General features: G+C 42.1%; 1 protein-coding gene across 1 annotated transcript in view; it reads right to left on the bottom strand.

Annotated features, from left to right (window-relative positions):
* Positions 1–18,941: 18,941 nt before the first annotated feature.
* Positions 18,942–27,970, bottom strand: part of LOC124781918 (odorant receptor 2a-like) — a 51,765-nt gene continuing 42,736 nt past the window's right edge. Inside the window, exons 5-7 of the mRNA XM_047253900.1 lie at positions 27,811–27,924; positions 24,056–24,211; positions 18,942–19,001 (exon numbers count right to left, since the gene is read on the bottom strand). Of these exons, the coding sequence (XP_047109856.1) occupies positions 18,942–19,001; positions 24,056–24,211; positions 27,811–27,924 (330 nt within the window). The remainder of the gene's footprint in view (positions 19,002–24,055; positions 24,212–27,810; positions 27,925–27,970) is intronic.

The following is a 27,970-nucleotide window of genomic DNA, read 5'->3' as shown; positions in this document are numbered from 1 at the left end:
ACGTCCAGACGTTAATTGTTTTTGCAAATTGCCCCACAGCGTCTTTTATCTTAAACTGTTAACCGGTACATTCGGTTTTATAGTTCTGGATTTTGTAGAATTTTGTGTACGTTACTTGCTTTTAAACGTAACTGATTTCCCAAATCAACGTTGTTTTCCGACCATATATATTTACCTCCACAGTAGGCACTATTATTGACGTATCAATCAATATAATATTGTACTTTATCAGTTCTATCTATTCGCCTCTTAATTTCTCTGTCTTCATAACATAGATATATCACCTGCCGTCAGTTACCTCTATTGGTTCCGCAATATTTGTTTCACGTGAGTTAACCTTGAAGCTACTGTTCATTTTCTATGCGTTCGTTGGCGACCGGTTTCCCACCATTTCTCAGTCGCCATCCATCGTATGGGTTTTTTCACGGGCCGCGTCCTTCTTCTTCCCATCCCTCTACTCCTTGATGTTCATGGTTTCAGAAGTCATAAGCACTGTGTCCTTGTCCTCTGATTCCCATTTTCACGCCTTTTTTATGGATCTTTGCACATTTGTGGCCTTTTTTATGGGTCGTGGTGCATCTGCGGTGAAGGTTGTAGGTATTTGGATATGAGTGGTGTTTTCTTTACTTCTTTAATATGTTTTATTTTTATATCTTCCTGGATTTTCTTAAGCAATTTTGTAACTAGGTATTCTTGGTATGGATTGCTTTTGCTGTTGAGTTATTATGAACTGTTCTTTATATCAGCGATGATTTTCTAGTGAGAGTCTGTTTCATCTTTAATACACGTATCACAGGGCTACTGGTTTTTGAGACTGGTTGGTTCGATGACTGTTGTAGTATCGTGTCTCTTATTGTAGTTATCATGTAAATCATAAGTGTGTGTTGCTTATTTCACTTTCAGATTTTTATAATGGTTCAAATGGCTCTGAGCACTATGGGACTTAACATCTGACGTTATCAGTCCCCTAGAACTTAGAACTAATTAAACCTAACTAACTTAAGGCCATCATACACAGCCATGCCCGAGGCAGGATTCGAACCTGCGACCGCAGCGGTCGCGCAGTTCCAGACTGAAGCACGTAGAATCTCTCGGCCACACTGGCTGGCTGAATTTATACCTTGGACATTGATTTATTTTCTTTGTTCTCTGCCTAAGATGAACTTTATGATTTGTTAATGTGTTTACCCCTATGTGTGGTTGATCTCCTTCATTTGTGGTTTGTGTACCAAGCAGAGGATGCCATCCACATATTTCCATGACGATATGAGATTATATTTTCCTTTTTTTATTTAGAGAAATATCCTTTCCTGTAGTTTCTTCATGAAAAAAATTTGCTGATTTCCCTGAAAGAGGAGATCCCTTTGGCAATCAACTGTCTTGTAAATAGAGTTCTATTTTTCATTCGAAACAATTTTCCTCTCTAATAACGAGCAGGAGTGTGCTTATTTCTGAGATGCGTTCCTGTGGTAAGTAACTGTGAACACCTAGGTCTTTTTGTAATACCTCGAGTACTTATTTCCTCACCGTTTGTGACTGTACTGTCAATTTGTGGTTTGTACTGTTGTGTGTACTGGATAAAATTATATCTGGGGTGGGTGTATTTGGGTGTTTTTCTGTAATTTACGACAAATGTCATGGGAGAACTATACCTACGTAGCTTGAGGCCTACAGTAAATATATCTTAGTGCAACACTGTGCTTAGTACTGTACTTGTGAAATCACGCACCCGTGTTGCCTATTTGCTGTCGCATGTTGTGTGGGAAGAGGAGATGGTTCAAATGGCTCTGAGCACTATGGGATTTAACATCTGAGGTCACCGGTCCCTAAGAACTTAGAACTACTTAAACCTAACTAACCTAAGGACATGACTCACATCCATGCCCGAGGCAGGATTCGAACCCGCGACCGTAGCAGTCGCGCGGTTCCGGACTGAAGTGCCTAGAACCGCTCGGCCACCGCGGCCGGCGGCAAGAGGAGAGATGGGGGATGTGAACTGGCACATGTCGAAACAAATGTATTCAAAAAAGATACATACACATACGTTATACTCTCAGAAATACATTTTTACATCGTTTTAAAAAACACACCTTTTCTTGCATGTAGGCCAATAAAGCTAAATTCTTCCAATCATACCGCAGTATTTTACCGGCCGTTGGAAACAAAACATCCATTCAGTATTTACCCTATAGCTGGCATTCTCTGTATCCCGCTTGGCGGCCAAACACGGTTGTTGTCGCTATTTGCACCCGCTTTGGTGTAAAGCGAATTGGACCTTCAGATCAAGTGTCACGAAGGTATGCCCACGTCTCACATTGTCACACCCATCTCGAAGACAGGTTGTATAGAAAAAACGGCAGTCAGCAGAACTTTAAAAAAACCGGATGTTGTATACAATATGCTTCAGTAGGAATAGTAAATATTTTAGGAAGTGGTAGCACAGACGAATTGGAATAAAAAATGCCGTGTAATATATGTCCAGTTTTAGATATAAAAGATATAAACTGTTTAGTATGTAACCCAAACAAAATTAAAGCAAAAGCAAATGAGGACGTTAACAGTTGATTTTCAAAAATCAACTCTACACTTCTCTTGATAACACCATGTGTAGGTCATCGGAGATCGTCATTGCGTTCTTTTATGAGGGCTGCACTACTCATAATCCGAACGATCAAATCGTCTCTTGTGATTACTTCTTATTCGTAAACTTCGCCTTTCAACCATCTCCACAGGCAAAAATCCAAAGGGGTGAGGTCCGGGGACCTTGGTGGGCAAGAAACGTGCCAATATCTACCGATCCATTTTCTGGGAATCTTACGTCTAGACGATGAGTTACCTGATGACTCAAATGTGCTGGAGCCCCGTCACACTGGATGAACATACGCATTCTTGTGGACAAAGGAATCTCTTCCTATAATGCTGGAAGCTCATTTTCAAGACAGTGTAAAGAATGGGGTCCTGTAAGACGACGCGGTAACACAAAAGGCCCAATCAACTGACTGTCTATCAAATCACACCACACATTTACAGCAAAGCGATCTTGACAACGTGTCTCCACAATGGCATATAGGTTTTCTTCAGCCCACTGATGTGAATTACGAGTGTTATTGATGCCGTCACGAGTGAAAACGGCTTCATCAGTGAAGAGTAAAAATGGGATTCCCTGGCGATTTTCAAGTATTCAATGACAAATTCCAATCGTCTGTCTTCATCTCCTGCTCGAAGGTGCTGAATGAGCCGTAAATGGGGTGGAAGGAACCCGTGCATTCGTAACGTCCGCCGTACTCTTGTATGTGGAACACAGATACGTACAGGAATTCTGCGTGTTCTTGTTGAAGGACTTCGTTCTATCGATTGAATAATAACTACTTCATGCACAGTCTGTTTATTTACACATTCCTATGGAATATGACTTCTGGGAGCTGTACCAGTGTTAAGCAGTGTATTGAACACACGAGTAAACACTGTTGAAACTGGTATGTGATTAGGAAATCATATGCCATATTCTCTACAGGCAGCAGCAACGTTTCTATTACAAAACCCGTGCACAAATACCATATCGACATACTGAGCATGTGTAAATACGTGCAGCATGTTTACACGCTACAGTACAGTAGACTTGGCCAACAAATCACAATGAAAACTTCCATCTAAAATAAAGAAAATGTTCATAACGTGAACATCTGCACTCTACTGCTGACATTCGATAAATACGCTCATAGTAGTCTATAGCAACTGCTGTATGAACACACGAAATGAAAGAGCACTAGACTCACCTGTATCTCTGTACTCAATAAAAATTGAGCACATGTTATATGGCATTTTTATTGTAATTCATCTACACTAAAACTAAACTCCACCCGAACAGGCCATGAAGGCCCAACGGTACCGACCGGCCGGCCTGTCAGCCTCAGCTCACAGGCGTCACTGGATGCGGATGTGGAGGGGCATGTGCTTAGCACACCGCTCTCCCGGCCATATGTATGTTTCTCATTCAAGTAGCTCCTCAGTGTGCCTCACAAGCACTGAGTGCATCTCGCTTGCCAACGGCGCTCGGTAGACCAGATCGTCACCCATCCAAGTGCTATCCCAGCGCGACAGCGCTTAACGTCGGTGACCTGACGGGAATTCGTCTCTACTACCACCTCGTAAAATATATAACATTCGTCCTGAAATACTCCATGTATTATTTATCAGAGAAGTAATGCTTCCTTTTATGAGGACCGCATGTCGTCACGATTTACTCTGGCTTGAATTCCCGCGCATGCCTCTCGCTGGTGCGCGGCGCTGGTAGCAGCGCGACTGTGGCGTCTTCCATTAGCAGCTGCTGCTTACCGGCTCGTCAGTGGAGCTTTCATCCGCATTCAGCTTTCAACCAGGAAGTGCCAAGGACTCACTTCACTCTCAATCAGGACGATGCTCGCTGGACGACTGTAGAGCGAACTCTTGGTACCTGTGGGTGACAGTGGCGATTACCATCATACATTAATGCTATTTTGTGTACTTGTGGCGGCCGGTGTGGCCGAGCGTTTCTAGGCTCTACAGTCTGTAGCCGCGCGAACGCTACGGTCGCAGGTTCGAATCCTGCCTCGGGCATGGATGTGTGTGATGTCCTTAGGTTAGTTAGGTTTAAGTAGTTCTAAGTTCTAGGGGACTGATGACGTTAGAAGCTAAGTCCCATAGTGCTCAGAGCCATTTGAACCATTTTTTGTGTACTTGTAGCAGCCGACACTGGAGAAAGCTCGCGCTCTGGACTTCTATTGTGCCGGACGCAGCTCCATGGTTTGGCTGTTGTTTTCGTGTGGCTGCTGTAGTGGGTTTCTGCATAAGAATAAGCCTTTGTGTAAGCCACATTGAGTCGTAGGTGTCTGATGTTTATCAGAAGTGCCCCATTTTGAAGAGTAAGTAACACTGTTGAGTAGTAAAAATAGAGGCTAATTATGAATTGTTTCGCTTTTTGGGTTAGTCGATAGACATGCAAAAGGTCATGATGTTCGTTGTTGGAATATATTGCTTTATATCGTTCAGTCAAAATATTTCAGGGTTGAAAGGTGCGTAATCAATAAGATTTCTGATAGTGCTTCCAGCCTTTGTATCATTTTGTTTTGTTTGTAAATACCATTTTCTGGAGAATTTTTTGTCATTCCTACAGAAATGTTACTTGCCTGTTGTAGCTGGAATAAATGTAATGTATTTCCAAAAGAATGCCGCACCCACTTCAACATAGCACTTCTACTCTCTGGAACTGTTACACATTGGTATCAGGGGCTGTGGTTCAGACGTGGTATCGCGCGAGTGACACAAGCAAAATTTATCTTTTGGGGAACATTGGAAACTGTTTGTGTGTATGTGACATATTCAGTTTGTTGGATATTATCATTTGTGGTTCTGTTTCAGCATGACTGCCAAGGAGGTGCTCGTTAAGGGGGAACTCGAAGGACGAATCAAATGTCGACTTAAAGGTTCGCGGGGATGATACACAGGAAGGGTCGCGGTCGAGTTATCACGCCGTTTACGGAAGGTTGTCGATCGCCTGGTGGCCAGCTGGACTTTCCGGAAGCTCAGGTGAGTGATGCCGTGTCCAACATTAAGCTATTTCGCTCGCACGTTAACAGAATTAAGGTCCGTGTTACGCGTTATGTCTGGAGGGCGCTGGATCTGTGTTGCATGAAACGGTCAGACTCCAATTTCAAGGTGTTGTCTGAACAGTTGAATGAATTGATGGTACAAACCCAGGGGATGTTCGTCCAAGTGGAAGAGTTTAATCCGAGGGAGTTGTAACAGCCAATGCGTCCCCTTCTACAGAGATGTCTAATTTATTAGAGGGACTGTTGTGGGGAGTTTGGATGTTGTCATTAGATTCTACTGATGAAATACTGAGGGCATTATGTTTTTATTGAAGTTCCAAGACAGAGGGGAGTGTTCTGGATTAAGTGAGCATAATCTGTTGCTCAGCTCTGAGGAAACTGTGCGACTGGAGTAGGTATTGGTGGACGTTATAAAGCGTAGATTGTGGTTCACTGCATTTCGTAAGTTAATATGCGGGAACTATTTGAGTAGCCACGTTCGACATGAGCTTGTCGGCTAAGGCTGTCCAGAAATGCATCATTATAGCCAACCGTTAGAAGACTATATCAAAAGGATAAGAGATTGTGTTATAACTTGTTTGAATTATAGCCCATTGTAGACAACTGAGAATATTTTACTGCAAATGCGTCCAGTTGATCGCACTAGGGCTCCGTTATGCGAGTGGCCGCTACACATCCGCTCTTCAGAAGATTTGTAGACCCGTGTACAATCTGTAGCCTAGGCGTGCGGACCAGGGACGGGGAAAGGTTTAGACATGCGTGGCAAGGAACTGCATGTAGTAATCTCAGTCAGTCACCAGTCCCGTCTGCGATAAAGTGATTTAAGTGTAAAGTAAGCCGGCTAATTACGAGGAATTGTGCAGGGCACGGAGGCTTTAAGACAGTTGACTGTACCTTAAGTGCGGATCGCGAAGAATGGGATATTACAGAAATACGGTGATCCCTGGGCTCGAGATCCTTTTGTGTGTATGTCTATGAACGAGGAGTCCGTTTGCGTCCGGTAGCTCTGTCTCCCTTAATAAGGAGGAATGTCCGCAGCTCGTGGTCGTGCGGTAGCGTTCTCGCTTCCCACGCCCGGGTTCCCGGGTTCGATTCCCGGCGGGGTCAGGGATTTTCTCTGCCTCGTGATGACTGGGTGTTGTGTGATGTCCTTAGGTTAGATATGTTTAAGTAGATCTAAGTTCTAGGGGACTGATGACCATAGAAGTTTAGTCCCATAGTGCTTAGAGCCATTTGAATAAGGAGGAATGGGTATTAGCGAATCTGGCGCACTGCAAGTTGCCGGAATCGTTGAATGGAACGAAGTCCTCACAGCTAGCCAATTCAGCACAAACGTAAATACTAGGTATGGTTAAGATTAAGATCCGCATAGGTGGAAATTTCCAGTTAAGGTGGCCTGCAATCTTCGCGTACCAGCTATTTTGGGTCCGGACTGTACCTACAAGGTTGGGTTAGTTAGCCAGACGGATTAAGGATGATTTCGCTTCGTTTGCTCGCCAAAAGATTTTCAATTTTTTAAACATTTGGTGAATGTTGGTGTAGGCGGCCGGAAGCACTTAATTAACTCACGATATATGATCTCGGACATTTTTCGTCTGAACAAAGGTTCAGATTAAGTTATGGAAATGATTTAGTAATGTACTCTCTGATAAGTTAGGGGAAGTTAAAGAAATGATTATGTAACTGAATGGAGAGACAAGATGCCCTAAGGTATCCCACTAATTGTCACCACCTCGAGCTGCAGGCCGCTATTGATGAAATGGTACATGAGAGTTACTAGGACGTTCAACTCCCCAGTCTCCTCTCCTATACTTGTGGTGTGCAAGCCGCAGGGAGAGGGGGCTTCATCCTATTGTTGATTACTAGGCAATTAATAAAAGGTAGTCCTCCAATCTGTACCGCTTCCTGATTTACATTCGCACTTCTCGCGGTTCCCAAGGTCCAAGGTCTGTATGACATTTGACTGAAACCAGGCCTATTCCCAAGTTTCGCTCCCAGAGGAGTCCAAAGCTGTTAAGGCCTTTACTATTGATTTTTGCACTTAACGAGTGCAATAGGATTTCATTTCGACTGTCGACATGGGCAGTAGTATTATCAGATGTTCTGGATATGTTGTTTTCTGACTTAGGTTTGAGTGTATGTACCATTGTCTTGATGATTTTCGAATTTTTACTGAAGATTTCCAGGAGCACTTAGGTAATGTTAGAGGTGCTCCAACGGTTGCGAAAAGTCGGTCCTCATTGCGACGGTCGCAAGATTATGAGCAAAAGATCCGAGCCCTATTAGATCCGACGACGTACCGAAAACCAAGTGCAAATACGACGCAGCGTACACACGGAATACGAATCAATTAACCAAGGCGTCTTCTATGTCGGTGGACATACAGAGAAATCTGAGCAACACAGAAGCCCTACCACCTCGGCTTTATGGATTAACCAAGATCCATAAGAACAACGTTCCACTAAGACCGATTGTTAGCGCTCCTGGCCTCTATGCTTCAGCAACACGTAACGCGAATATGTGAGCCGCAGCACCTCAGACGCAAAATGCAAAGCTTGGAAAGTGTTCTGAGGAGCAATGGGTACTCCACAAATTATATTAGAAGTGTAACAGAGCCAAACATTCGGCGAAGTAAGGAATCAAAAAAAGAAATGTCGGGTACGGCCTTTCTGCCATACATTCCCAGAGTGACGGACAGATTCGGCCGTATATTGAGCAAACATGGAGTAAAGACGATTTTCAAACCGACAAGGATGATCAAAGAGTGTCTTAGATCGGCAAAGGAAAAAAGGGACCCACCTGCAATGTCGGGAATATACCGTATACCATGCACATGCTTAAAAGTTTATGTCGGAATGACTGGACGATCGATCAACACCAGGATCAAAGAACTTAGCGACATTGCAGGTTGGGGCAGACGGAGAAATCGGCCGTGGCAGAGCACGCATTGAGTGAGTCCAACCACGTAATAAAATTCGCCGACACGGAAGTTCTGGCTGTAGAGGAGCACTATCACCCGCGCTTGTTCAGAGAAGCTGTAGAAATACAAAAACACGCGAACAGTTTCAACAAGAAAGAGGAAAGCCTTAAGGTAAACGGATCCTGGCTTCCCGTACTGCAGCGAACGACCGTCGCAGGTAGCAAGAGGAGAACCCCATCGGAAATGACCGCAGAGAAGCCCTCGGACGTTGGCGCGGCAGGTACCTATAGTCTGCGGCCGCGAGCTCGGCTCCAGTTCACCACCGGCAATGGAGGGTGAAGCTTTGACAATGCCAGCCACTCGTGCTGGCGAAACGTCAGCAAAATCATTAGATGAACGTCGGCCGAAGAACCCGAGACAGAAGCCAATAGGCATCTACGACATTTACCGATTCGAAGTGCTGCTAGGTTTTTCTAGTGCAAGATCTATGAGTATGCCATGTCATCGACTACTGGTATATTTCCTTACACTTCAAAGCAATAAAACGTACTAAAAATGACGTATTTTGTAGGGGTCTTTAATGCAGTGTAGCACTTAAATTACATGATCTCCTAATATGCAGCTATAACTACTAAAAGCCCAAATACCACATGTTAGCTTCGTAACCACTTACATCAACACGACGGCTGTTCGTTTTCCCCAACCAGTCACAGACCCGTGTTATCACAAAAAATCAATCTTTTATCGCCATTTTTCAGTGCCGTTTTATTTCAGCAATCTTATACTCTAGATAATACTGATGAGAGTGTTCAGATGTTGCTGCTTACATTTTTAAAAGTTTGAGAATCATTCATGTGACTGAGAACGTAACACTGTTCCATTTTTCTACATCTTTTGAGAGAGTAAGCAAATGTTTCTGTTTGTTTCACAGAGAGCAGTGAGAAGTGAAGAGCATCAGACTATGTATCTGCACGAGTCACAAACCTTGTGTGCCACATTGAATCATCAGAAGATTCTATAAGCAGAGTTTCTTACAGTCAGACGTTTGGAAATTTTACGTAAGCCGAGAGCACATTTCATTCGTACTTTAACTTTCTTATTGCAAAGTAGAGACTCGTCTTCCGTACATAAATTTTTAAAGGCGAATAGGATTTTCCGGACAGCCTGGGTTTTATCGAATTTATAACTACCTAAAGAATGAGCACTACTTCGAGAAAGGATACGTAATAAAAGACGAGAGAGGGATTCAGTTGACCGTAAGTTACGCCAACTACGTTTATCTCTTGTTAATATGATACAGGTGGCTCTATGGAACAAAACAGATTACCTTACGTTTAGGCCTACAGACTACTAGCAGACATAAGAAGTAGTTCGAAAAGTTACCAACTTACATAAATAGTATAAATAATACACTGGTGTCTGATACCGTTATTACCAAGACAGAGATTTCTGTCCTCCGAGAAGGAGAAAACTACGATATAACACCAAAGAAAGTACCAGCCGAGGATGTTATCGTGAATGTAGAAACAGGTATACGTACTTTCCTCAATGAAACTGCAAGTTCAGTCCGGAGTGAAACCACCAGTGCCGCAGTAAACCCTTAGAAAGTAATTTAAAAAAAGCTGAGGGAAAGGCTCTTAGAGATTCAAATGCTGATGGACATTTAATACTGTTCGTATGATCAAAGAGGATTATGGAAGCAAATTTTTCAATCTTTTAACGTCAGAGCAGTACAAGAAACTCAAAGATCCTACAGCCGTCGGACTGAGAAAAACAAATATTCTGGTAAAGTCATCTACTTCTGTTCAAACAGAAGAAAAGAACTTTTTTCATGACTGCAGTTTTGTGTCTTAGACTTTATGGCCTACCTAAAATTCATAAAACAAATGGATGCTCGTGGATAGAAATAAACAGAATGTTACGTCCAGATAACGGAAGGCCGAAAGAGGAGCACGAGAGACAACGATGAAAGAATACGGTTTCTCTCCCTTTCATTATACAAGTTATGTATCAGATCAAAAAAATTTTACAAAACAAATGAGATTAGACGGGTTTTTAGACCGACCAAAAAGTGGGTCAATCACTCCGATCCGTAAAAGATAAACGTCATCCTTTGCAGCATTTGGTGTGTCTAACATTTCGTGTACGTGTAGTAAGGATTTATTGAAACAACCAAGAGAATCTTGAATATGTGGCTACAGGCACACATAAGTCTTTGTCAGCTAAGGAAAAAGACAAATCGGCTGTAGCAAAGCATGCTCTTCATTCAGGAAATCAAGAAACGCAGCTCCGTGAAACAAAAATTTTATCTAGGACGATGAATTGTTATCCACGCCTATGAAGAGAAGCTACTGAAATATATAAACATAGGGATAATCTTAATAGGAAAGAAGAGATCAGTAAACTTAACTACATGTGGAGAGTAGCTGTGCAGAATCGCTAAACCGTCTTTTCGACGAGACGACAATCGACAGTTGAGTTTCAGTTTTGACAAGGATCACCTCTGCTTATCACGTGTAACTCCGGCCACGCCCCTTTTTCTACAGTGTATGTGTCGCTCTGAGACGTCCGATCAGTCAGTCGCAAGGACTCACCGGAGGGGAAACTTCTCTGAAGATGTCCAGCGCGTTTCTCGAAGAAACCTCATGAACAGATGCATTTCGTGGACCACGACCTTATACCCCGAAACGTTTACTAGCAGCAATGCCATACGGTCGTGAGAGCCGCAATTCTAAGTCACTGAAACTGTGTGCTCGTGATGCTATTTTTGTGTAGAAATTACACTTTTTCGGAAGCTTTGGACTAGTTAACAACAACTTTTGGACTTCTGGAAAATATTTCATTGCGCGGAGGCTATGTTGATATATTCTGTCTTACTACTGTTGTTTAACTTGGAATTGTTCTCTTGGACAATGCTATACACGTGTGCTTTTGTAATTGCAGGTGAAAATCTGTTGCTTTATGGGAGGAGTTTAATGAAGTCTGCTTTTGTGAATAACTTTTTTGCAATGATCAGTGAACTGAAACATTATCTACTTCTCCCTGCTTCACTTGATGGTGGGAATTTTCTTAGTAACAGTTTGAGGAAGAGTTATCATATGTTGTGTTTGTATGTGCATTGGTGTGTTTATAGTGCTATTATAGATTGATATTGCTTGACGAGTCGGGCGGTGCGGGCAGATTATATTTAAGAGCAAAACAATTTTGACCAGTGATCTGTTGAGGGTTATGACACAATTAACTGTCATACTGAGGTGCACCCAGGGGAAACTGTCGTGTTATTTTGAGGAAGTCTCTGTCGGCGTGGCACTGCAAAATTTGAGAGATGTTTTATGACTAAATGGGATGAATATTGTCTTATTATTCAGTAAAAATGACGTTCTTTTCCTTTGTTTTCTTGCAGTATTAAGAAAAAGTGAACTTACTTCTGAGAAATTTAATGAACTTACTTCTGAGAAGTTTAATGAAATGTCTGTAGTATTATTCCATGTACAATTTTTCTGTATTCTGTGTGCAGTATTATTGTGCATTTTGATTTATCTGATGGTATGGGATTTCGGATGAAGGATCTTGTTACTGGTTCACTGTAGTTGTCTTTGTATAATAGGGTACACCTTTGGTTTCGCCATCTACCTTTTCCCAGTTAGCACTTGAGACATTGTAAGAGGGGTTCGTTACTGGAACTTCTTTAGGTTGTTATGAAAATTAGTTTTATTATTCCGGTAAATGTGGAGTAATTCTGCTCGACTATTCGTTGTTTCTATAATAGGGAGCTTGGCCCGTGGTCTCTAGACTTCTCAGATTAGCGTCGTGTGGAATGTAGTGATGAGAATCTGTCAGACGCCTGAAAGCGTTAAGGAAACGTTGCTGTCAGTTTACGCATTTATTAACAATTACAACATCGGCTTCTCCAGATCGTTGGCGGCCGGGCGAGCCAGCAGAGTGCTCGCCAGTGGTATTTGCTGACGCTGGCGCACACCTCAGTGTCGATGCTGCACTGGCACCTCACGTGGCAGCTGCTACATTATGGACTGTCGTCGAACCAGTAGCTCTGGGACCACAGTCAGCGATGTTCAGTTGTCTGCAGCTCTGTTCACCAGGCTACCTTGGTGCTCTCGTTAACGTCGTAGACGGCGCCCCGAAAAAGCAGCCGTCAGCTCTCCACGAATCGGCTGCGATTAAGGAGAGCTGTGCCACAGCCTCTGAGCGAGAGGCTGTCTTCTGACGCTGGAATATAATCTTAACTGCGAGTCGGGGGACAGCAGTTACTTCGCTTCTGTTAGACAGTGGTGGCTGACAAACTCGTCAAGGTCGATCATTCAGGCATGCAGAGGTCTGATGTGGAAGCTCCAGTCTCCCCATCAGCGAAGGAGAGGATGGGCACCAGCTGCTCTTGGCTGAGGAGTTCATCTGATCTAGTTACCGGCGGCATCAGACGTGAGCACTCTGAAAAGTCATGCCTCAGAATTTTTTTTATTTGAAAAGGGTTAGCTGTTTAAATAAAACAAACGTTATTACCTTTCTACATCTTTATGTGTACATATGTCCAGCCTTCAGCCGCTTGAGGGCTCCTAACTGCAGTGAATAACATGGTGGTGTGCAACTTTGCTACGTTGGTCAGCGAGAAACGGCGTGCTCTAATCGAATTTCGAATTCGAAGTTTTCGTCCATACACTCTCCTTCAGCATGACGGTGCCATACCACAAGCAAGCCTGCAACATCTGCAATAATCCTAAACTTGGGTTCACTGTCACGATCATCTACATATACATTTACATGAACACTCTGCAAATCACAATTAAGTGCCTGGCGGAGGGTTCATCGAACCGCCTTCACAATTCCCTATTATTCCAATCTCGTATAGTGCGTGGAAAGAATTAACACCTATATCTTTTCGTACGAGCTCTAATTTCCCTTATTTTACCGTGGTGATCGTTTATCCTTATGTAGGTCTGTGCCAACAAAATATTTTCGCATTCGGAGTAGACAGCTGATGATTGGAATTTCGTGAGAAGATTCCGTCGCAACGAGAAACACCTTTGTTTTAAGATGTCCATCCCAAATCCTGTATAATTTCGGTAACACTCTCTCCATATTTCGTGATAATACAAAACGTGATGCCCTTCTTTGAACTTCTTCATGTACTCCGTCAATCCTATCTGGTAAGGGTTTCACACCGCGCAGCAACGTTCCAAAAGAGGACAGACAAGCGTACTGTAGATGTGTTACATTTTCTAAGTGTCCTGCCAATACAGCACAGTCTTTGCCTGCCCTTCCCCACAACATTTTCTATGTTTTCGTTCCTATTTAAGTTGTTCGCAATTGGAATTCCTAGGTACTTAGTTGAATTTACGGCCTTTAGATTTCACTGATGTACTATGTAACCGAAGTTTAACGGATTCATTTTAGCACTCATGGGGTTACATCGCACTTTTCGTTAATTAGGGTCAACTGCCAATTTTCGCAGCATTCAGATGTCTTTTATGAATCGTTTTGCAATTTTTTTATCTTTAGATGTCTTTATTAGTCGATAAACGACAGCGTCATCTGCAAACATCTGAAGACGTCTGCTCAGATTGTCTCTCAAATCCTCCATACATTCACAACTTGGCCGCATCTGACCATCACCTGCTTCTAAAACTGAAGTAACACCTTTGACGACCTCACTTTGATAGTGATGAAGCGGTGTGAAAAAAGGTGAGGCTGTGAGTCCATCAACAAAATTGAACATTGTATAGCGACGATATCGACTAACTTGTGTCTTGTTGGGAAAAATGTGTTCTTCACCTGGGTGACTGCTTTGTGAAATAAAAATTTAAACGTGAACACTAAAGCTGCTGAATGTTAATAACGTTTGTTTTATTTAAAAAGTTTTAAGAGTTTTCACATTTACGGGAATTACTTTTCACCTCACTCACAGATTACAGTCATCTCATTAGGCCACAGGTGTAGTGTCACAGGCTCCACCTTGGTAGTTGTTAGCTTCAGAACTTAACCACAATTGAAAACTACGCTGTGGAATTCACATACTTGTTGGGCTACACTGATGACATTATTAGTATGTGGTGATGACCTAATGTGCTCTAGTTTTCTTAGCCTGACAGTGGTCTTCTCGCTTGGGATATCACAACTTCGCCTTCCAGCGCTCTTTTCTGCTGTGTCGGTCAATGAATACACTTGCGTCTGATCAAAGCTTTCTTTTGCTACTCTTCGTCATCACCATTATGACGATTTTCCTGTGTTGCTAAGACGTTAGCTCATTATGTTACTTGTTGTGACGCTCAGACCGTCCAGGGTTTTACAAAAGTTACCGAGTTCACATTTAAGCCATCTACATTTCTCTTTCGCTGGCATTTTTCCTGGTCGTTGACCATGTCTCCTCTGGCTCTGGCACTGCCAGGGAAGAATTTGAACAATTTTGAACATCCCTCTGCAATAATATTCTTTGGGGCAACAAACCCCCTTCTTTCCTTTAGAAAATTCATCTCGAATTTTTCTGCTTGTAGTTCCTCTGAAACAATTTTGTCATACATATTTGACAGCAACAATTATAAACCATACAGTTTAGTTATCTATTTGTTACTGTCCGAAAGAACAGATACCATCTTCATAAAGTTAAGGCTAACCAGCCATTGACCTCCTTCTTCTGTGATGGATGCACACGCATTGCCCGAACTCTTACGGGACTCGGTAAGATTGTCTGCCGCAAGTAATGAGTGTAATGGACAGGGGCACTACGAATGTAGGGTGTGGAATGTGGGTCTCACGGGGAGCGTTCAAGGGATAAATCCCGGCAGTCGCACTATTCTCAGTGCCCTCAATGGGTCAGATGGATAGAGCGTCTGCCATGTAAGCAGGAGATCCCCGGTTCTTGTCACGTTCGGGGCACACATCTTCAACTGTCCCCGTTGATGTATGTCAGCGCCTGTCGACAGCTTAAGGTATTGATTTAATTAACATTTAATTTAGAATGCCTGGCTTTATTAATGTAATGGAGTCTCATTGCGATACGTACCAGTTTTGACAAACGATGACGTGTGACAAGTTTAATGGAACTTAAGCACTGAAGTACAAGCTCTCCACTGTATTTACTTAGGTTGAATGTGTGTGTTGTTTCTCAAGAGCTGTCACTGAAGTTTTGTAAGTACTTAGACAAAACCATTATAAAAATATGTGAATGTAAGACAAAGTGGTATGTGATACCGTCGACAAGGACGTATACCAAGATATAAGGACACCAACAGTCAGGTCGTGGAGAGACTGCCGGGAAAATTATTGAACATCGCCTGTTACTTAGCAGTCCTTATAAACAATTTGTTTAACATTAAAACTCTTCACTACCATATTACATATTACGAGGTCCAAACATAACTGCCACTTTTATTTAGAACATCACAAGTTTTTAAAGGATCCAAAACATAAATGTCTCTTTTCTTTAGTGCAATATAAGCCTTAAAGAAGACTAAGCGTAAACGACTCTTTTTAAGGAATGTAATTTTACCTGAGTATCACTTTAACCTTTAACCGTGTTTCAAGATTTTCCTGTCACGAGAAGGAAGTATGTCAAACACGAATAAATCACAATTGGTAAGGCGGACTTCCGCCGCAGGCGGCACGGCACGCTCAGAGGTACGCCCTGGTCACCAGCCGCCGGCCCAAGCAACACAGAAAAGTAGTCACGTAAATACAACACACATAGCAAAGCTCTCTTAGACTATGCAATGCCACAACAATAATCTTTCGGCCAACCTCAACGATACCATTCTCAAGCGAAATACGAATGTGGGTGTGGAAAAATATAAAAATTAAAAACCATTAAACTTAGAAAATATTAAGCCACCTTAACAAATGTAAAAGTAGGCTTCAGAAAATACTCCCCAAAACCTGCAAGGACACAACCATACACCTCTGGCCTTCCTCAGAGACACCACATTTAAAACTAATACACATGCGGACATAGCAAAATTAAAAGTTATTAAAGAATTAAACATAGAAACTTTGTCCTCCTAATAATCGGGTGGGATACCAACCTGACTATTGCCCGTCATACGGTCCGGCAAACAAGAGTAATAATCTTATATGCCACTTCATTCCATAACAGAGTGCCTTTGGTTGTCATCACGGCAACCTGGTAGCACAGCGGTCGGTCGACGACATTCTTCGCCCCGTTTTGCAGCCCTTAATTGCAAGCCACCCTGGGATTACATTTCAACAAGACAAATCCAGGCTGGACACGTAGAGAGTTTCCACTGCTTGTCTTCGTGCTTGCAGAACTCTACCTTGGCCAACATGGCCTCCGGATCTCTCCCCAACTGAGAAAGTTTGGAGTATTATGGGGAGAGCTCTCCAAGCAGCCTTGGATTTTGAAGGTCTAACGGGCCAATTGGACAGAATTTGGCACTATGTTGCTCAGGAGGACAGCCAACAACTTTTCCAATCAATGCCAAGCCGAGTAACTGGTTTAGAAGCAACGCATTACTAACTTGATCGGTTTGTGACGCTCTTTCTCTTGTATACGTCACCAGTTTTTTTTTAAATGTAATCGTTTGTTTGCATGTAGATCTATACCACAATTACTGATATCTGTCTCAGTTGGATAATTTGGATTATTTCTTCACAGTGTACCGTTTGTTTTGAAAGGAACAAGGCGCACCCCTAACCTGCAAAACCTTTAGAAGCTTTATAGGCAGTTTCTGTCTATTCTGACTACCATATATATATTTAGTGTATGTGTGTGTGCGTGTGTGTGTGTGTGTGTGTGTGTGTGTGTGTGTGTGTGTGTGTGTGTGTGTGTGTGTGAGTTGTGATCTACAAAAATGTTTAGGGAGATATTATTTTTCTGTTAACATGGCTCCATACCTGATAGGTATTTTCATTATACTGTAAGTAAATATGTAACACATATTATTTGGTTTTGTGATGTTTATCTTGAAAAGAGTAGCGAGAAATGCGTCTGCTGGTTTTCACCATTCAGTTTAAGCCAGATGGTTAAATTTCAAAGTTAATCGAGGTGTCCTCTATTCTATTAGTGAATGTTATGAATGTGATGGTACATCATATCGTTTTCAATATTATGGTGCTTGTGTTGCAGTCAGAGCATTAATTTCATTTGAATTACGATTGATCTGTTTCAGAAATGGATGTAGATGGAGATTATTTTCTGCTTGTAAGATTACGTAAGCCTGGTATGGCTCTAGTTTTGGTGCTAGTACCGCCTACTGGTTCCATCCTTGTCGAACTAGACCTGTAAAAATGTAAATGCGGCTGCATATGAATTTTGTTTCCTGTTCTTAAACTGTAGGCGATAATATAGTACATATATATCTGTAAAAGTGAGCCACAAATGAATTAAACTACTACTACTACTACTACTACTAACAATGCGAGACAGAGTTGTCTTCGCCTTTTCTTTTTTATAAATTATGCTGGGAGAATACTTGGATTACGTAAAATAGATTAACAGTTTCCTGAGATACAGGGAAAGTATAAACATAGAGGTGAGAACTCTTAATATATTTTCCATGTTATATGAAGTGAAGATTATTTTTCAAGAATTCCGAATTTTGGATCATGGTTGCACCATTACCTCTGCTTGTCCTCATTTAATATTTATGGGCATACAGTAATATACATATTTACTTTTTCTCAATTTTACTATGTGTGTCTCTATAAACAGTATGTATTTTCTTATGACCATACTTACCATCTGCTCTAAATATTTGCAGATCGCTAATATGTATATTTTGTTATTGATCTGGTGTAACTGATGTAATTATTGCAAATAACTTTTCCGTATTGACTTTCCACAAAGTTGCAAGCATAAACAGAAAACGAAGTGGACTCATTTGAGAGTTGGGCCCATATCTTCGTAATTAATAGTGAGACTTCTTCCCTGTTTATGTATGCCTAAACCAATTTCATTCTTTCTTCTCAATTTATTCATTCAGACAATGGATCGTTTACTTTCACCATAACTATGCATTACATTTACGTGTGACAGAATAGTAAGCTACTTCTTCATAATGGCATTGCCTTCTGCAGCAAACTTAGTTGAATAACTACTCTAGGTAATATACCAGTGCATAACCTACAAGTTAGGTCATTCAGTATGTACACATAACAAAAAACATGAAGAAGCCTTTTATTGGAGTTCAATAAAATAATCTGTTTTGTGTGATGATTCCCACATTCTTTTCATTAACACAATTTTATTGCAAAAGACTGTGTACAACAGTTTATAAAAGAGTATATTATGGTGTCGAAATGTAGTGTCTTGGTTAATGTACTTATAAACCTTGTTGCTTTTCTTAAATGCAAGTAAAAACATTAGTGTTCTACAACATTGGTGCTATTCTTATGACAATGTTCTTAATTGAAAAAAACCATAGTTGATTGATCAAAGACGTAAAATGCAGTGTTCCTCCATAAACGATTTAGTCATCGCTGTGGACATGGAATAGCATGTTCAGTAAGACGTATGTTCCATTCAGGACCTGTTGATGAAAGCAAAATTAATTAGAAATACATTGTATTGAAATTACGATATGACATATGAAATTAACGGTGAAATTTCATTCAATAAATAAATCAAGTTTAGTGACAAAGTCTTCACCTGCACAGTTAACACAACGTTTTAAATAACTTTGGTCTCCATTAGGCAGTTAAATGTATGTCTCTGAGTTACATTTCTCTACTGTATACAGGATAAACATTAACAAAACCGACAAACTGTAGAGACGAACTCTTTACTGAAAATGTTGGAGAAAGATCCTTTGAAAATGTGTGGGTGGAAAGGGACTGTGTGCGTGCAACGACAAGAAATAGTCACGGAGCACAGTACAGAGCTGCATTGCATCCACGTCAAAACAAATGTTAAAAACTGGTCTCTATGGGATGCAATGCACGCGTTCACACGTCGGATCATTAACTGCTGCACTCTTCCACACGTTTCGACCTCTCACCAGATACCGTCGCATGCGTAGAACACGGTCCTCGAAGTCTGATGTACACACAGCCCGCGGCCTTCCTCCACGTCTTTCTGAAAGGACCCACGATCTCACAAACGCCCAAAAAGGGCATGAAACGCTGGGTGATGCGTTTGATACCTGGGAGGGTTACTTGTTTCGGTATAACCGTGCTGCCTCTCGAGGGTTTACATCTGCTAGGTCGTAAACAAGCACCATTCCGGCTTGTTCCCGACATGAATGCCGGACCATTCTGCTTATAGTACGCTGCGGCAGCTACACAGCCTGCATCACACAGGAATACACGGCACGTCGTCAGAGGAACCCTCATTTGCCAGCGTCATCTACCACGGAAGTGATACTTTTCCGGACACAAATTCATATGACATTTTTTCCACCATTTCCAGGCAGAAATCCGTCACTGCAGTTTGTCGTTTTTGTTACAGTTCACCCTGTATATTGTCCGATCACTGTTTATTCCAGACCCCACAATTTAAATCTTCCCCTTCAAACAATAATTTTTATTTAATTCCAGATAGTTAGTGACTAACTTCTGTAATATATTGATTATCATTAATCAGGAACAGTATAGGAAATTACCAATAACCGTGAGAGATTTAGAGTATATATATATATATATATATATATATATATATATAGATCAAAGAAAGTTTTGCATCACCTCGGTTCCAAGAGCTCCGGAAACTGTACAAAAAACTGGAATAGAGATCAACATAATCATCATTGCCACCCTTTTTATTGCTCATGAAAACCACACATAGCACGTTGTACCGCCATATAAAGATACCTTCAGAGGTGGTGGTCCAGATTTCTGTACAAATCGGTACCTCTATACCCAGTAGCACACACTCTTGCTCTGATGCATGCCTGTATTCGTCGTGGCATACTATCCACAAGTTCATCAAGGCACTGCTGGACCAGACTGTCCCACTCCTCAACGGCGATTCGGTATAGATCCCTCAGAGTGGTTGCTGAGTCACTTCGGCCATAAACAACACTTTTCAAACTTTCCCACGCACGTCCGATAGGATTCATGTCTGGAGAACATGCTGGCCACTCTAGTCGAGCGATGTCGATGTCCTGAAGGACGTCATTCACAAGATGTGCACGTTGGGGGCACGAATCGTCATCCATGAAGACGAATGCCTCGCCAATATCCTGCTGATATGTTGCACTGTCGGTTGGAGGATGGCATTCACGTATCGTACAGCCGTTACGGCGCCTTCCATGACCACCAGTGGCGAACGTCGGACCCAAATAACGCCACCCCAACACAGCAGGGAACCTCCACCTCGCTGCACTCGCCGGACATTGTGTCTAAGGCGTTCAGTCTGATCGGGTTGCCTCAAACACACGAAGGCATATGCGACATTCTCGGTGAGGAGAACATGATGCCAATCTTGAGCGGTCCATTCGGCATGTTGTTGGGCCCATCTGTACGGCGCTGCGTGGTGTCGAAGTTGCAAAGATGGACCTCGCCATGGATGTCGGGAGTGAAGTTGCGCATAATGCAACCTATTGCGCACAGTTTGAATTGTAACACGACGTCCTGTGGCTGTACGAAAAGCGTTATTTAAAATGGTGGCGTTGCTGTCAGGGTTCCTCAGAGCCATAATCCGTAGGTAGCGGTCATCCAGTGCAGTAATAGCCCTTGGACGGCCTGAGCGAGGCATGTCATCGAGAATTCGTGTCTCTCTGTATATCCTCCATATCCGAACAACATCGCTATGGTTCACTCCGAGACGTTTGGACAGTTCCTTTATTGAGAGCCCTTCCTGGCACAAAGTAACAGTGTGGACGCGATATAACCAAGGAATTGACCGCCTAGGCATGGCTGGGCCGTGTACCTCGTTCTTGGTGGAATGACTGGAACTGATGGACTGTCGTACCTCCTCCGTCTACTAGGCACTGCTCATGGTTGTTTACATCTTTCGGCGGGTTTAGTGACATCTCTGAACAGTCAAAGGGACTGTGTCTGTGATACAATATCCACAGTCTACGTATATCTTCAGGAGTTCTGGGAACTCTGGTGATGCAAAACTTTTTTGTTGTGTGTTCATGACAACTTTGCAGATCACACTTAAATGTTGGCACAGGGGTCATTGAACCACCTTTATACTATTTCTCTCCCGTTCCATTCTCGAAGAGCAATCGGTATGATACTTAAATTTGTCCCTGCGATTTATGATTTCGATTTTACTAATATCGCTCCTCTCCACATAGGTTGGCATCAAAAACATTATTTTCGCGTTCGGAGGAGAAAGTTCTTGACCGAAATTACAGGGAAAGATCTCACCGCAATCAAACATGCCTTCGTTTTAATGCTTGCTACCCCAACACGGTAGTATAGAGAGAGCTATCTTTCTCTGAACTTTTTCGATAACCTCTGTCAATTCTATCCGGTAAGGATCTCAAACATTCCAGCAGTACTCCAGAAGAGGTCGGACAAGCGTAGTGGCACTGTTACTGGCAACATTAATATATTTGTCGTGCAGATAAGTTATGGACTGCGTGTTGCCGCTGATACACTTTACACACGACCAGAGGTTCTTTGAATTTTCAGTCATGTTTCGAGACACAGTTTCGTTGCGGATACTATTAAAAGTGTCTCCCAGTGAAGGCCCAGCTAAATATCGATCTTCTGTATAATGTCGCCCATCTTGGAGATTCTTCTTTTGTTCTTGTTCTTTCAATTCCAGCATAGATTTTTCTTTGATTCTGCAACGGTGGTACCACCTCTTTTGTTTACCACTTGGGATATGTTTCGACTCTTATTAATTTATTTGGCATAAAATTCTCAACGGCTGTCGGTACTATGTATCTGAATCTGAGCCACATCTGATCGGCACTTACGTAGTTTGCAAGGAATGGAGACTTTCTCTTAGGAAGGCATCAAGCGAAATTTAATCTCGTTTTTTAAAGAATTGAATAAGCATGACGGATGAACATTGCAAGAGTAAGACTTGATACGCAGCTGTTGCGACAATGGCACCGGCTCCAAATATTAGATACGGTTGGCCCTTCCGTCATAGTAACTCGCCCTTCCGTCATAGTAACTCTCCACTTTCGTAAAATAAGTTGTTTCTTTCGACGGAGACCAATGCTAGTGGTACATAGAAAAAAATGGCACTAGAAGCCCACGACTCGAAAAGATCACTTTAATGGTCAATGAAAATGACATATAAATTTTACATAAGTTAGATTAATAAGTTTCGTTTTCGTTTGAATGGGTGTGCTGCTGATCATGTTCCTCGGGATGTGGTGCATCAGTCAGTAAATCAGCTGTAGATATGCTGCACAACGTTACCAGCGAAATAAAATTAAGTAGAAAATATTGTTAGGTTTTGAAACTGATATCTTGAAGGTGGCCTTCGTTGTGCTCAGTCCACCTGGAGAGTCGAAATCAAAGCTTTCGATACACTTTGTCCAGCATGCCTCTTTCTAAGTTGGATATAGCAGCACGGGCATTTTTCCGCAGCTCACAAAGGGTTCGTGGACGACTGGTATAGACCAAGGATTTAAGATAAGCCCATAAAAAAGTCTAGGGTGCTATATCTGACGAGCGTGCGGTACACTGAAGATCGCCTCTCAATGACACGAGATGGTAGCCGAAGTACCAGCGCAAGAGTCAATGACGATCGTGTAGTGTTGAAATGTGGCGCCACCTTGTTAGAGCCAGACATCCACCACATCCATGTCTTCAAGTTCGGGAGGAAAAAGTTCCTGAATCATCTGGAGCTAAAGCTTAGAATTGACCGTTAACCACCCTATCGTTCGTTTCGAAACCAATGCGGCAATAATGCCAGTTTTGGATAGTGCACACCAAGCACTCACATGTCGTGTATGCAATGGCTGTTCATGAAGTTCTCGGGGCTTCATGCCACTTCAACACCGCATGTTTTGTTCACTCATGCATCCAGACATATGGCAGTAAGCCTCGTTGTTGAAGAACACGTGAGATTCATAAGTTAGGTTTTCGATCAAGGTTTTAGTGAAACAAAATCGCGTGGTTTAAGTGTGTGCACTACTGCCAATTTGTAAAGCGAAATTTATGGTTTCATGAAGAATTCATCTCAGTGTGAGAACAGAAAATTCAAGACTAGCTGTTCGTTTGTTAGCAGATCTCTTTGGGGAATCCAAAGGCACCAGCCTCACTTGCTCGACGTTTTCCAGTCTCAGTGGTTCACGAAGGCCCTAGTTTATTTTTCTGCACAATACCGGTATTCACAAATGTGTTCATCCACATAACAATCGATTTTTGATCAGAAATACGGCCTGCAGGTGCGATATATAAACTATTTTCACAATGTGCACTGTGCTGCGATGACCGGACCGCCTTGGAAAAGTAAGTCGCGAGGGTGAACGGTCGCTTCTCTCTCGTCCACTGCATGATCGCAACTAAAATAACCTTCAAAAAACGTTAGGTCCCGCCCTTTCGAAGCACTCAACTCCTCGTAATAATGTGTAAAGGCAGTTCTGTGACGCGCGTTTCAAATAACGAAGTCCCAGTGCCGAACTCTGTACGTGATGTGAAGCGCCTTTATCATATATTGTTCGCTAACCTGCAATAGCATCTCCTTAGACAGCTTGCACGTCTGGCCTACTGTGATCTCCACAGGTCTCCCCACCATCAGCATGAAGATTAGTAGGTTACGTTTGAAACGAGTGTCGCACTCATTCCATCCACAACAGTAGGCCGAGTCTGACAGTTTCTCACTCTGCAAGTACAGCATTGCGGTGTCAGCGTAAATATAGATGTGTGCAACGAAACAGTTTTACTTGAATAATTAAAAGAAAACATGACGTAATGAAGTAAGGTGCTCTTTGAGAATTGAAGACGTCTTAAAATATGTTTTAACACGCCTACCATCCGTAATTACATACTTTCGTAACGAAATATTTTCTGTATTGTGTTGTTTAGTAAGATATTGGTTATTTACTGGTTCATTTAAGCAGAACAGATTACACCATTCAAATTTTCACTCACCAAACTCAGGTAATCACACATGTGAAGATATTTACAAAACATACTTCCTCAACTTCCTGATTTCGTACAAATATCTGTGACTTAGTTTTATATATATATATATATATATATATATATATATATATATATATATATATATATAAAATTTTAAAGCTCTAGTATAATTATAATTAGCAATACGGATTACGAGGCTATTCGGAAAGTAAGGAATGATTGGTAGCGAAATGGAAACAACAGTGAAAATCCGATGAAGCTTTACACAGGTGTCTTGGGCAGTATCTCTTCTACGCCCGTAAATAGCGCCAGGTCGCTCTTCTCAGTGCTCAGTGCACAGTGAGCGCATACGAAAATTCCTAAAAAATAGTGTCTCCCGTCAACTGTGGGAGCCTGCCGAGAAATTTCGCCTGATTTCATGGAATACCACATAATGCAGTAGTCATGCCGTTCCTTATTTATGACAGTTCTCGGACGCACGCCGCAGGTCAATGAGGGCGCTCGCCCGGACTTGCCTCCCTGTGATTTTCATCTCTACTCAGATGAACCTCTGGCTGTGAAGACAACATTTTCGTACACTCAATGAGCTGCAATCCAGCATAGAAAATTGTCGGGAAGCGCAAAAGACTGTCTTCTATGACGAGGGTATTGGAAAGTAATGCAGTCCTACGACGGATGTCTAGGCCGGAGCGGTGACTATATAGAGATGTAGATGCAGTGAATAGCTACATGTTGCCAACAAATCATTTTTTGTTTCCAATGTGGTTTCCATTTCGTGACCGACCGTTCTTTACTTTCCGAATAGCTTTCATACATTAATGATTAATGACGTTACTATCAATAGAAATAACAATGTTGAAACACTCAAAATGGCTAAAATATAAATAGTTTTAATAATTTTCAACCCGCCTCAGTACTACGCGGTGGGGAAAATAAAAGTGAACCAGACGTGTGCATACGATTTGTGGCAGCATTAACGGAGGAGGAGCAAACCTAAAGTTACTTCCAAAGGGATGGAGCAACTTCCTGTACAGTTGCCCGCACCTTGGAGGACATTTACACAGTCTTCACACCTCACAGAGTTCTTAGCAGAGGTTACTCTGGCCGCGGCCATAGCTGGCCATCAGGGTTACGTGATCTGTCAGTGTGCGATTACTTTGTGTGGGGAGCCTCCAAGTCTAAGGTGTTTCGCAACAGTCCTCATAGTGTTCAAGAGCTGCAGCAGAATGTTTCGGATGAGGCTGCGGCAATTCCAGCAGTCCAGCTTTGACCCGCCTTCAGTAACGTGCTGATCGAGGCCCAAAAGTGCAAAGAGATGAATGGTGGCCACTTTCAACATCGGTTATATTCAGGTTTTTCCTCTGCTGCGTTCCTTTGTACCCTGTAACTCTGATCTCTCGGCCACTTTAATTTGCCCCACCCTGTATTTAGAACACAAGAAGATGATTTATGCAGTAGTAAAGTGACTTTTAAGAAAGAGAAGGCAGGCTGTTTCAGTACAAGGTTGTACGTACGAAGGAAGAAGAGTGAAGTCTTTCACGTCTCTGACAACTGTACTGCCATTTTTCACTAATCGTTACGAGAAAGCCCAAAGAAAGAAGGTTTCATAGTAAGACAATACTAAACGATCTGTTCTTCTAGATTTTTAGGCAAAATTTTGGATCCATGTATTGGGTGTTTTTGCTGCTACTTCTGGTGTACTCTACTTCATGTTGACAGCCTCATAAGTGACGTTTTTTGAACAGGCATTCTTCCAACCAAACAATGTTCTAATGCACTGATATTTAAACGGTGTGTTACGACATTTATTTGTAGCATTTATATGAAGGATGTTAAAGCTGTGAAAAGCCTTATTTTTGACTATGATAGGTGTACATGTCGCAGGACTTTGAAGACTGACAAGTGCTAAAGCAAAATCTTTTGCAGTTCTACTTGAAAATGCTTCTCACGGTAATGTTTCTACGTACAAAATGATGCTACACAACATCCCGACAAGAAAGGTCTTATTATTTTTTTTTTATTTTCTTCGAGCTAATAGTTTCCACGTTGCAGGAAATGGAAAAATAACACATTATTAAAGATAGTGTTGTAATGGCAAAAAATCACTGTTTATTGCCAGCTAAAGTGGTTTATGTATAAATGAAGTATGTGTACCACATCGAAGTGCAGTAGAACTGTATTAAGCGATAAATTGTGTTTTGGGGTCAACTGTGTTCTGGGAGTGTATCGTGGTGGGGGATTGGATGGTGGTAGAGTGTAGACAGATAACGCCCATTTGGTGCAGATGGGTCGCTCTATAACAAGGTATGTACCACCTTTGATGCACAGGGTAACGTACAGTGAACTGCCGAGTGCTGGACAAACCCAGGTCAGAGCGAGCACGTGGGCCGACCGAACGCTGTGGCAAAGCCGTTGGCGGCTAGGGGAAATTCCGGCAGATACAACTCCAGTGGAGGCAACTCGCAGACCCAGTGCACGCCCGCCGCCACGTAGAATAGCACTACTAAGATTAATAAATACAGAATCACTGAAGATGCAAAGGAGCCAGTATGCTCATTTTAAAGGGAAAATTGTGGTAACAGTGACTGTGGATACGCGCCACCTTATCATAAATCCTTTTTAAATTACAGATGTTTGAATAATTATTATATTGTACGAAGTTCGAAAAATCACATCTCAGCAACGCATAATGCGATTACGACGAAAAAAATATCAGAAAAAAGGTCTCGTCGAGCCCTATTAGGTCACCGTAGCAGAATTATGATTATGACGGCCAAATTTTAATTAGGACAAAACGGGTTTTTGCAGCTAGAAATACTATTTTTCGATTAAATAAAAATTAAAAAATAAAAGTAGCGGCAGTACGTTAGTTTAGAGGTAAGTGAGGAACATTAGAAGATTGAAACATACTTATTTATATTCATCTAATATGGAAAAACGTCAATGTGTGCTAACAGTACATTGAATACATATGTACAAGAGTTACTAACAATACCAGTGCCATAAACGCATATGGCCTACACCTAGTTAACAAAAATAAAGTGCCCCGACCAGTTTGCCGTCATCCCTGGTGGTCAGAGCTGTCGACTATTGTACAGAATCACTCTAAACGATCGTGGAGCCTCTTCATCAATTTCATGAGCTGTACTCAATTTCGCCCTGCACTAGGTCTCACAGAGGTTAATAACCGTGTTCGTTCTATTCTTTACCGTTATTGCGATATTGATCTGCACGTTGCAACGTATTAGTAGGAATGAAGGGACGCTAATAAGTGGTTATATGAAGTTATCAAGACTAAGTAATGCGGCAGTATACGGAATGCGAGCTCGTCCTCACCTGATCTGTTGTGATTTGGCCGAAAAGACAGTACATCGCTGTCTGCAGCAGCAGGCCCGGCACTGTCGAAAGCGCCGTCACCGCCTTCGTCACGTTTCTCCCGTCTTGTAACAGCTGTGTATATGAGAATATCAGATCAGCAGTGAGTCATACCATCATT

This window comes from Schistocerca piceifrons, chromosome 1 (assembly GCF_021461385.2).
Source record: "Schistocerca piceifrons isolate TAMUIC-IGC-003096 chromosome 1, iqSchPice1.1, whole genome shotgun sequence".
NCBI lineage: Eukaryota > Metazoa > Arthropoda > Insecta > Orthoptera > Acrididae > Schistocerca > Schistocerca piceifrons.
This window is presented reverse-complemented; position numbering and strand designations above follow the sequence as displayed.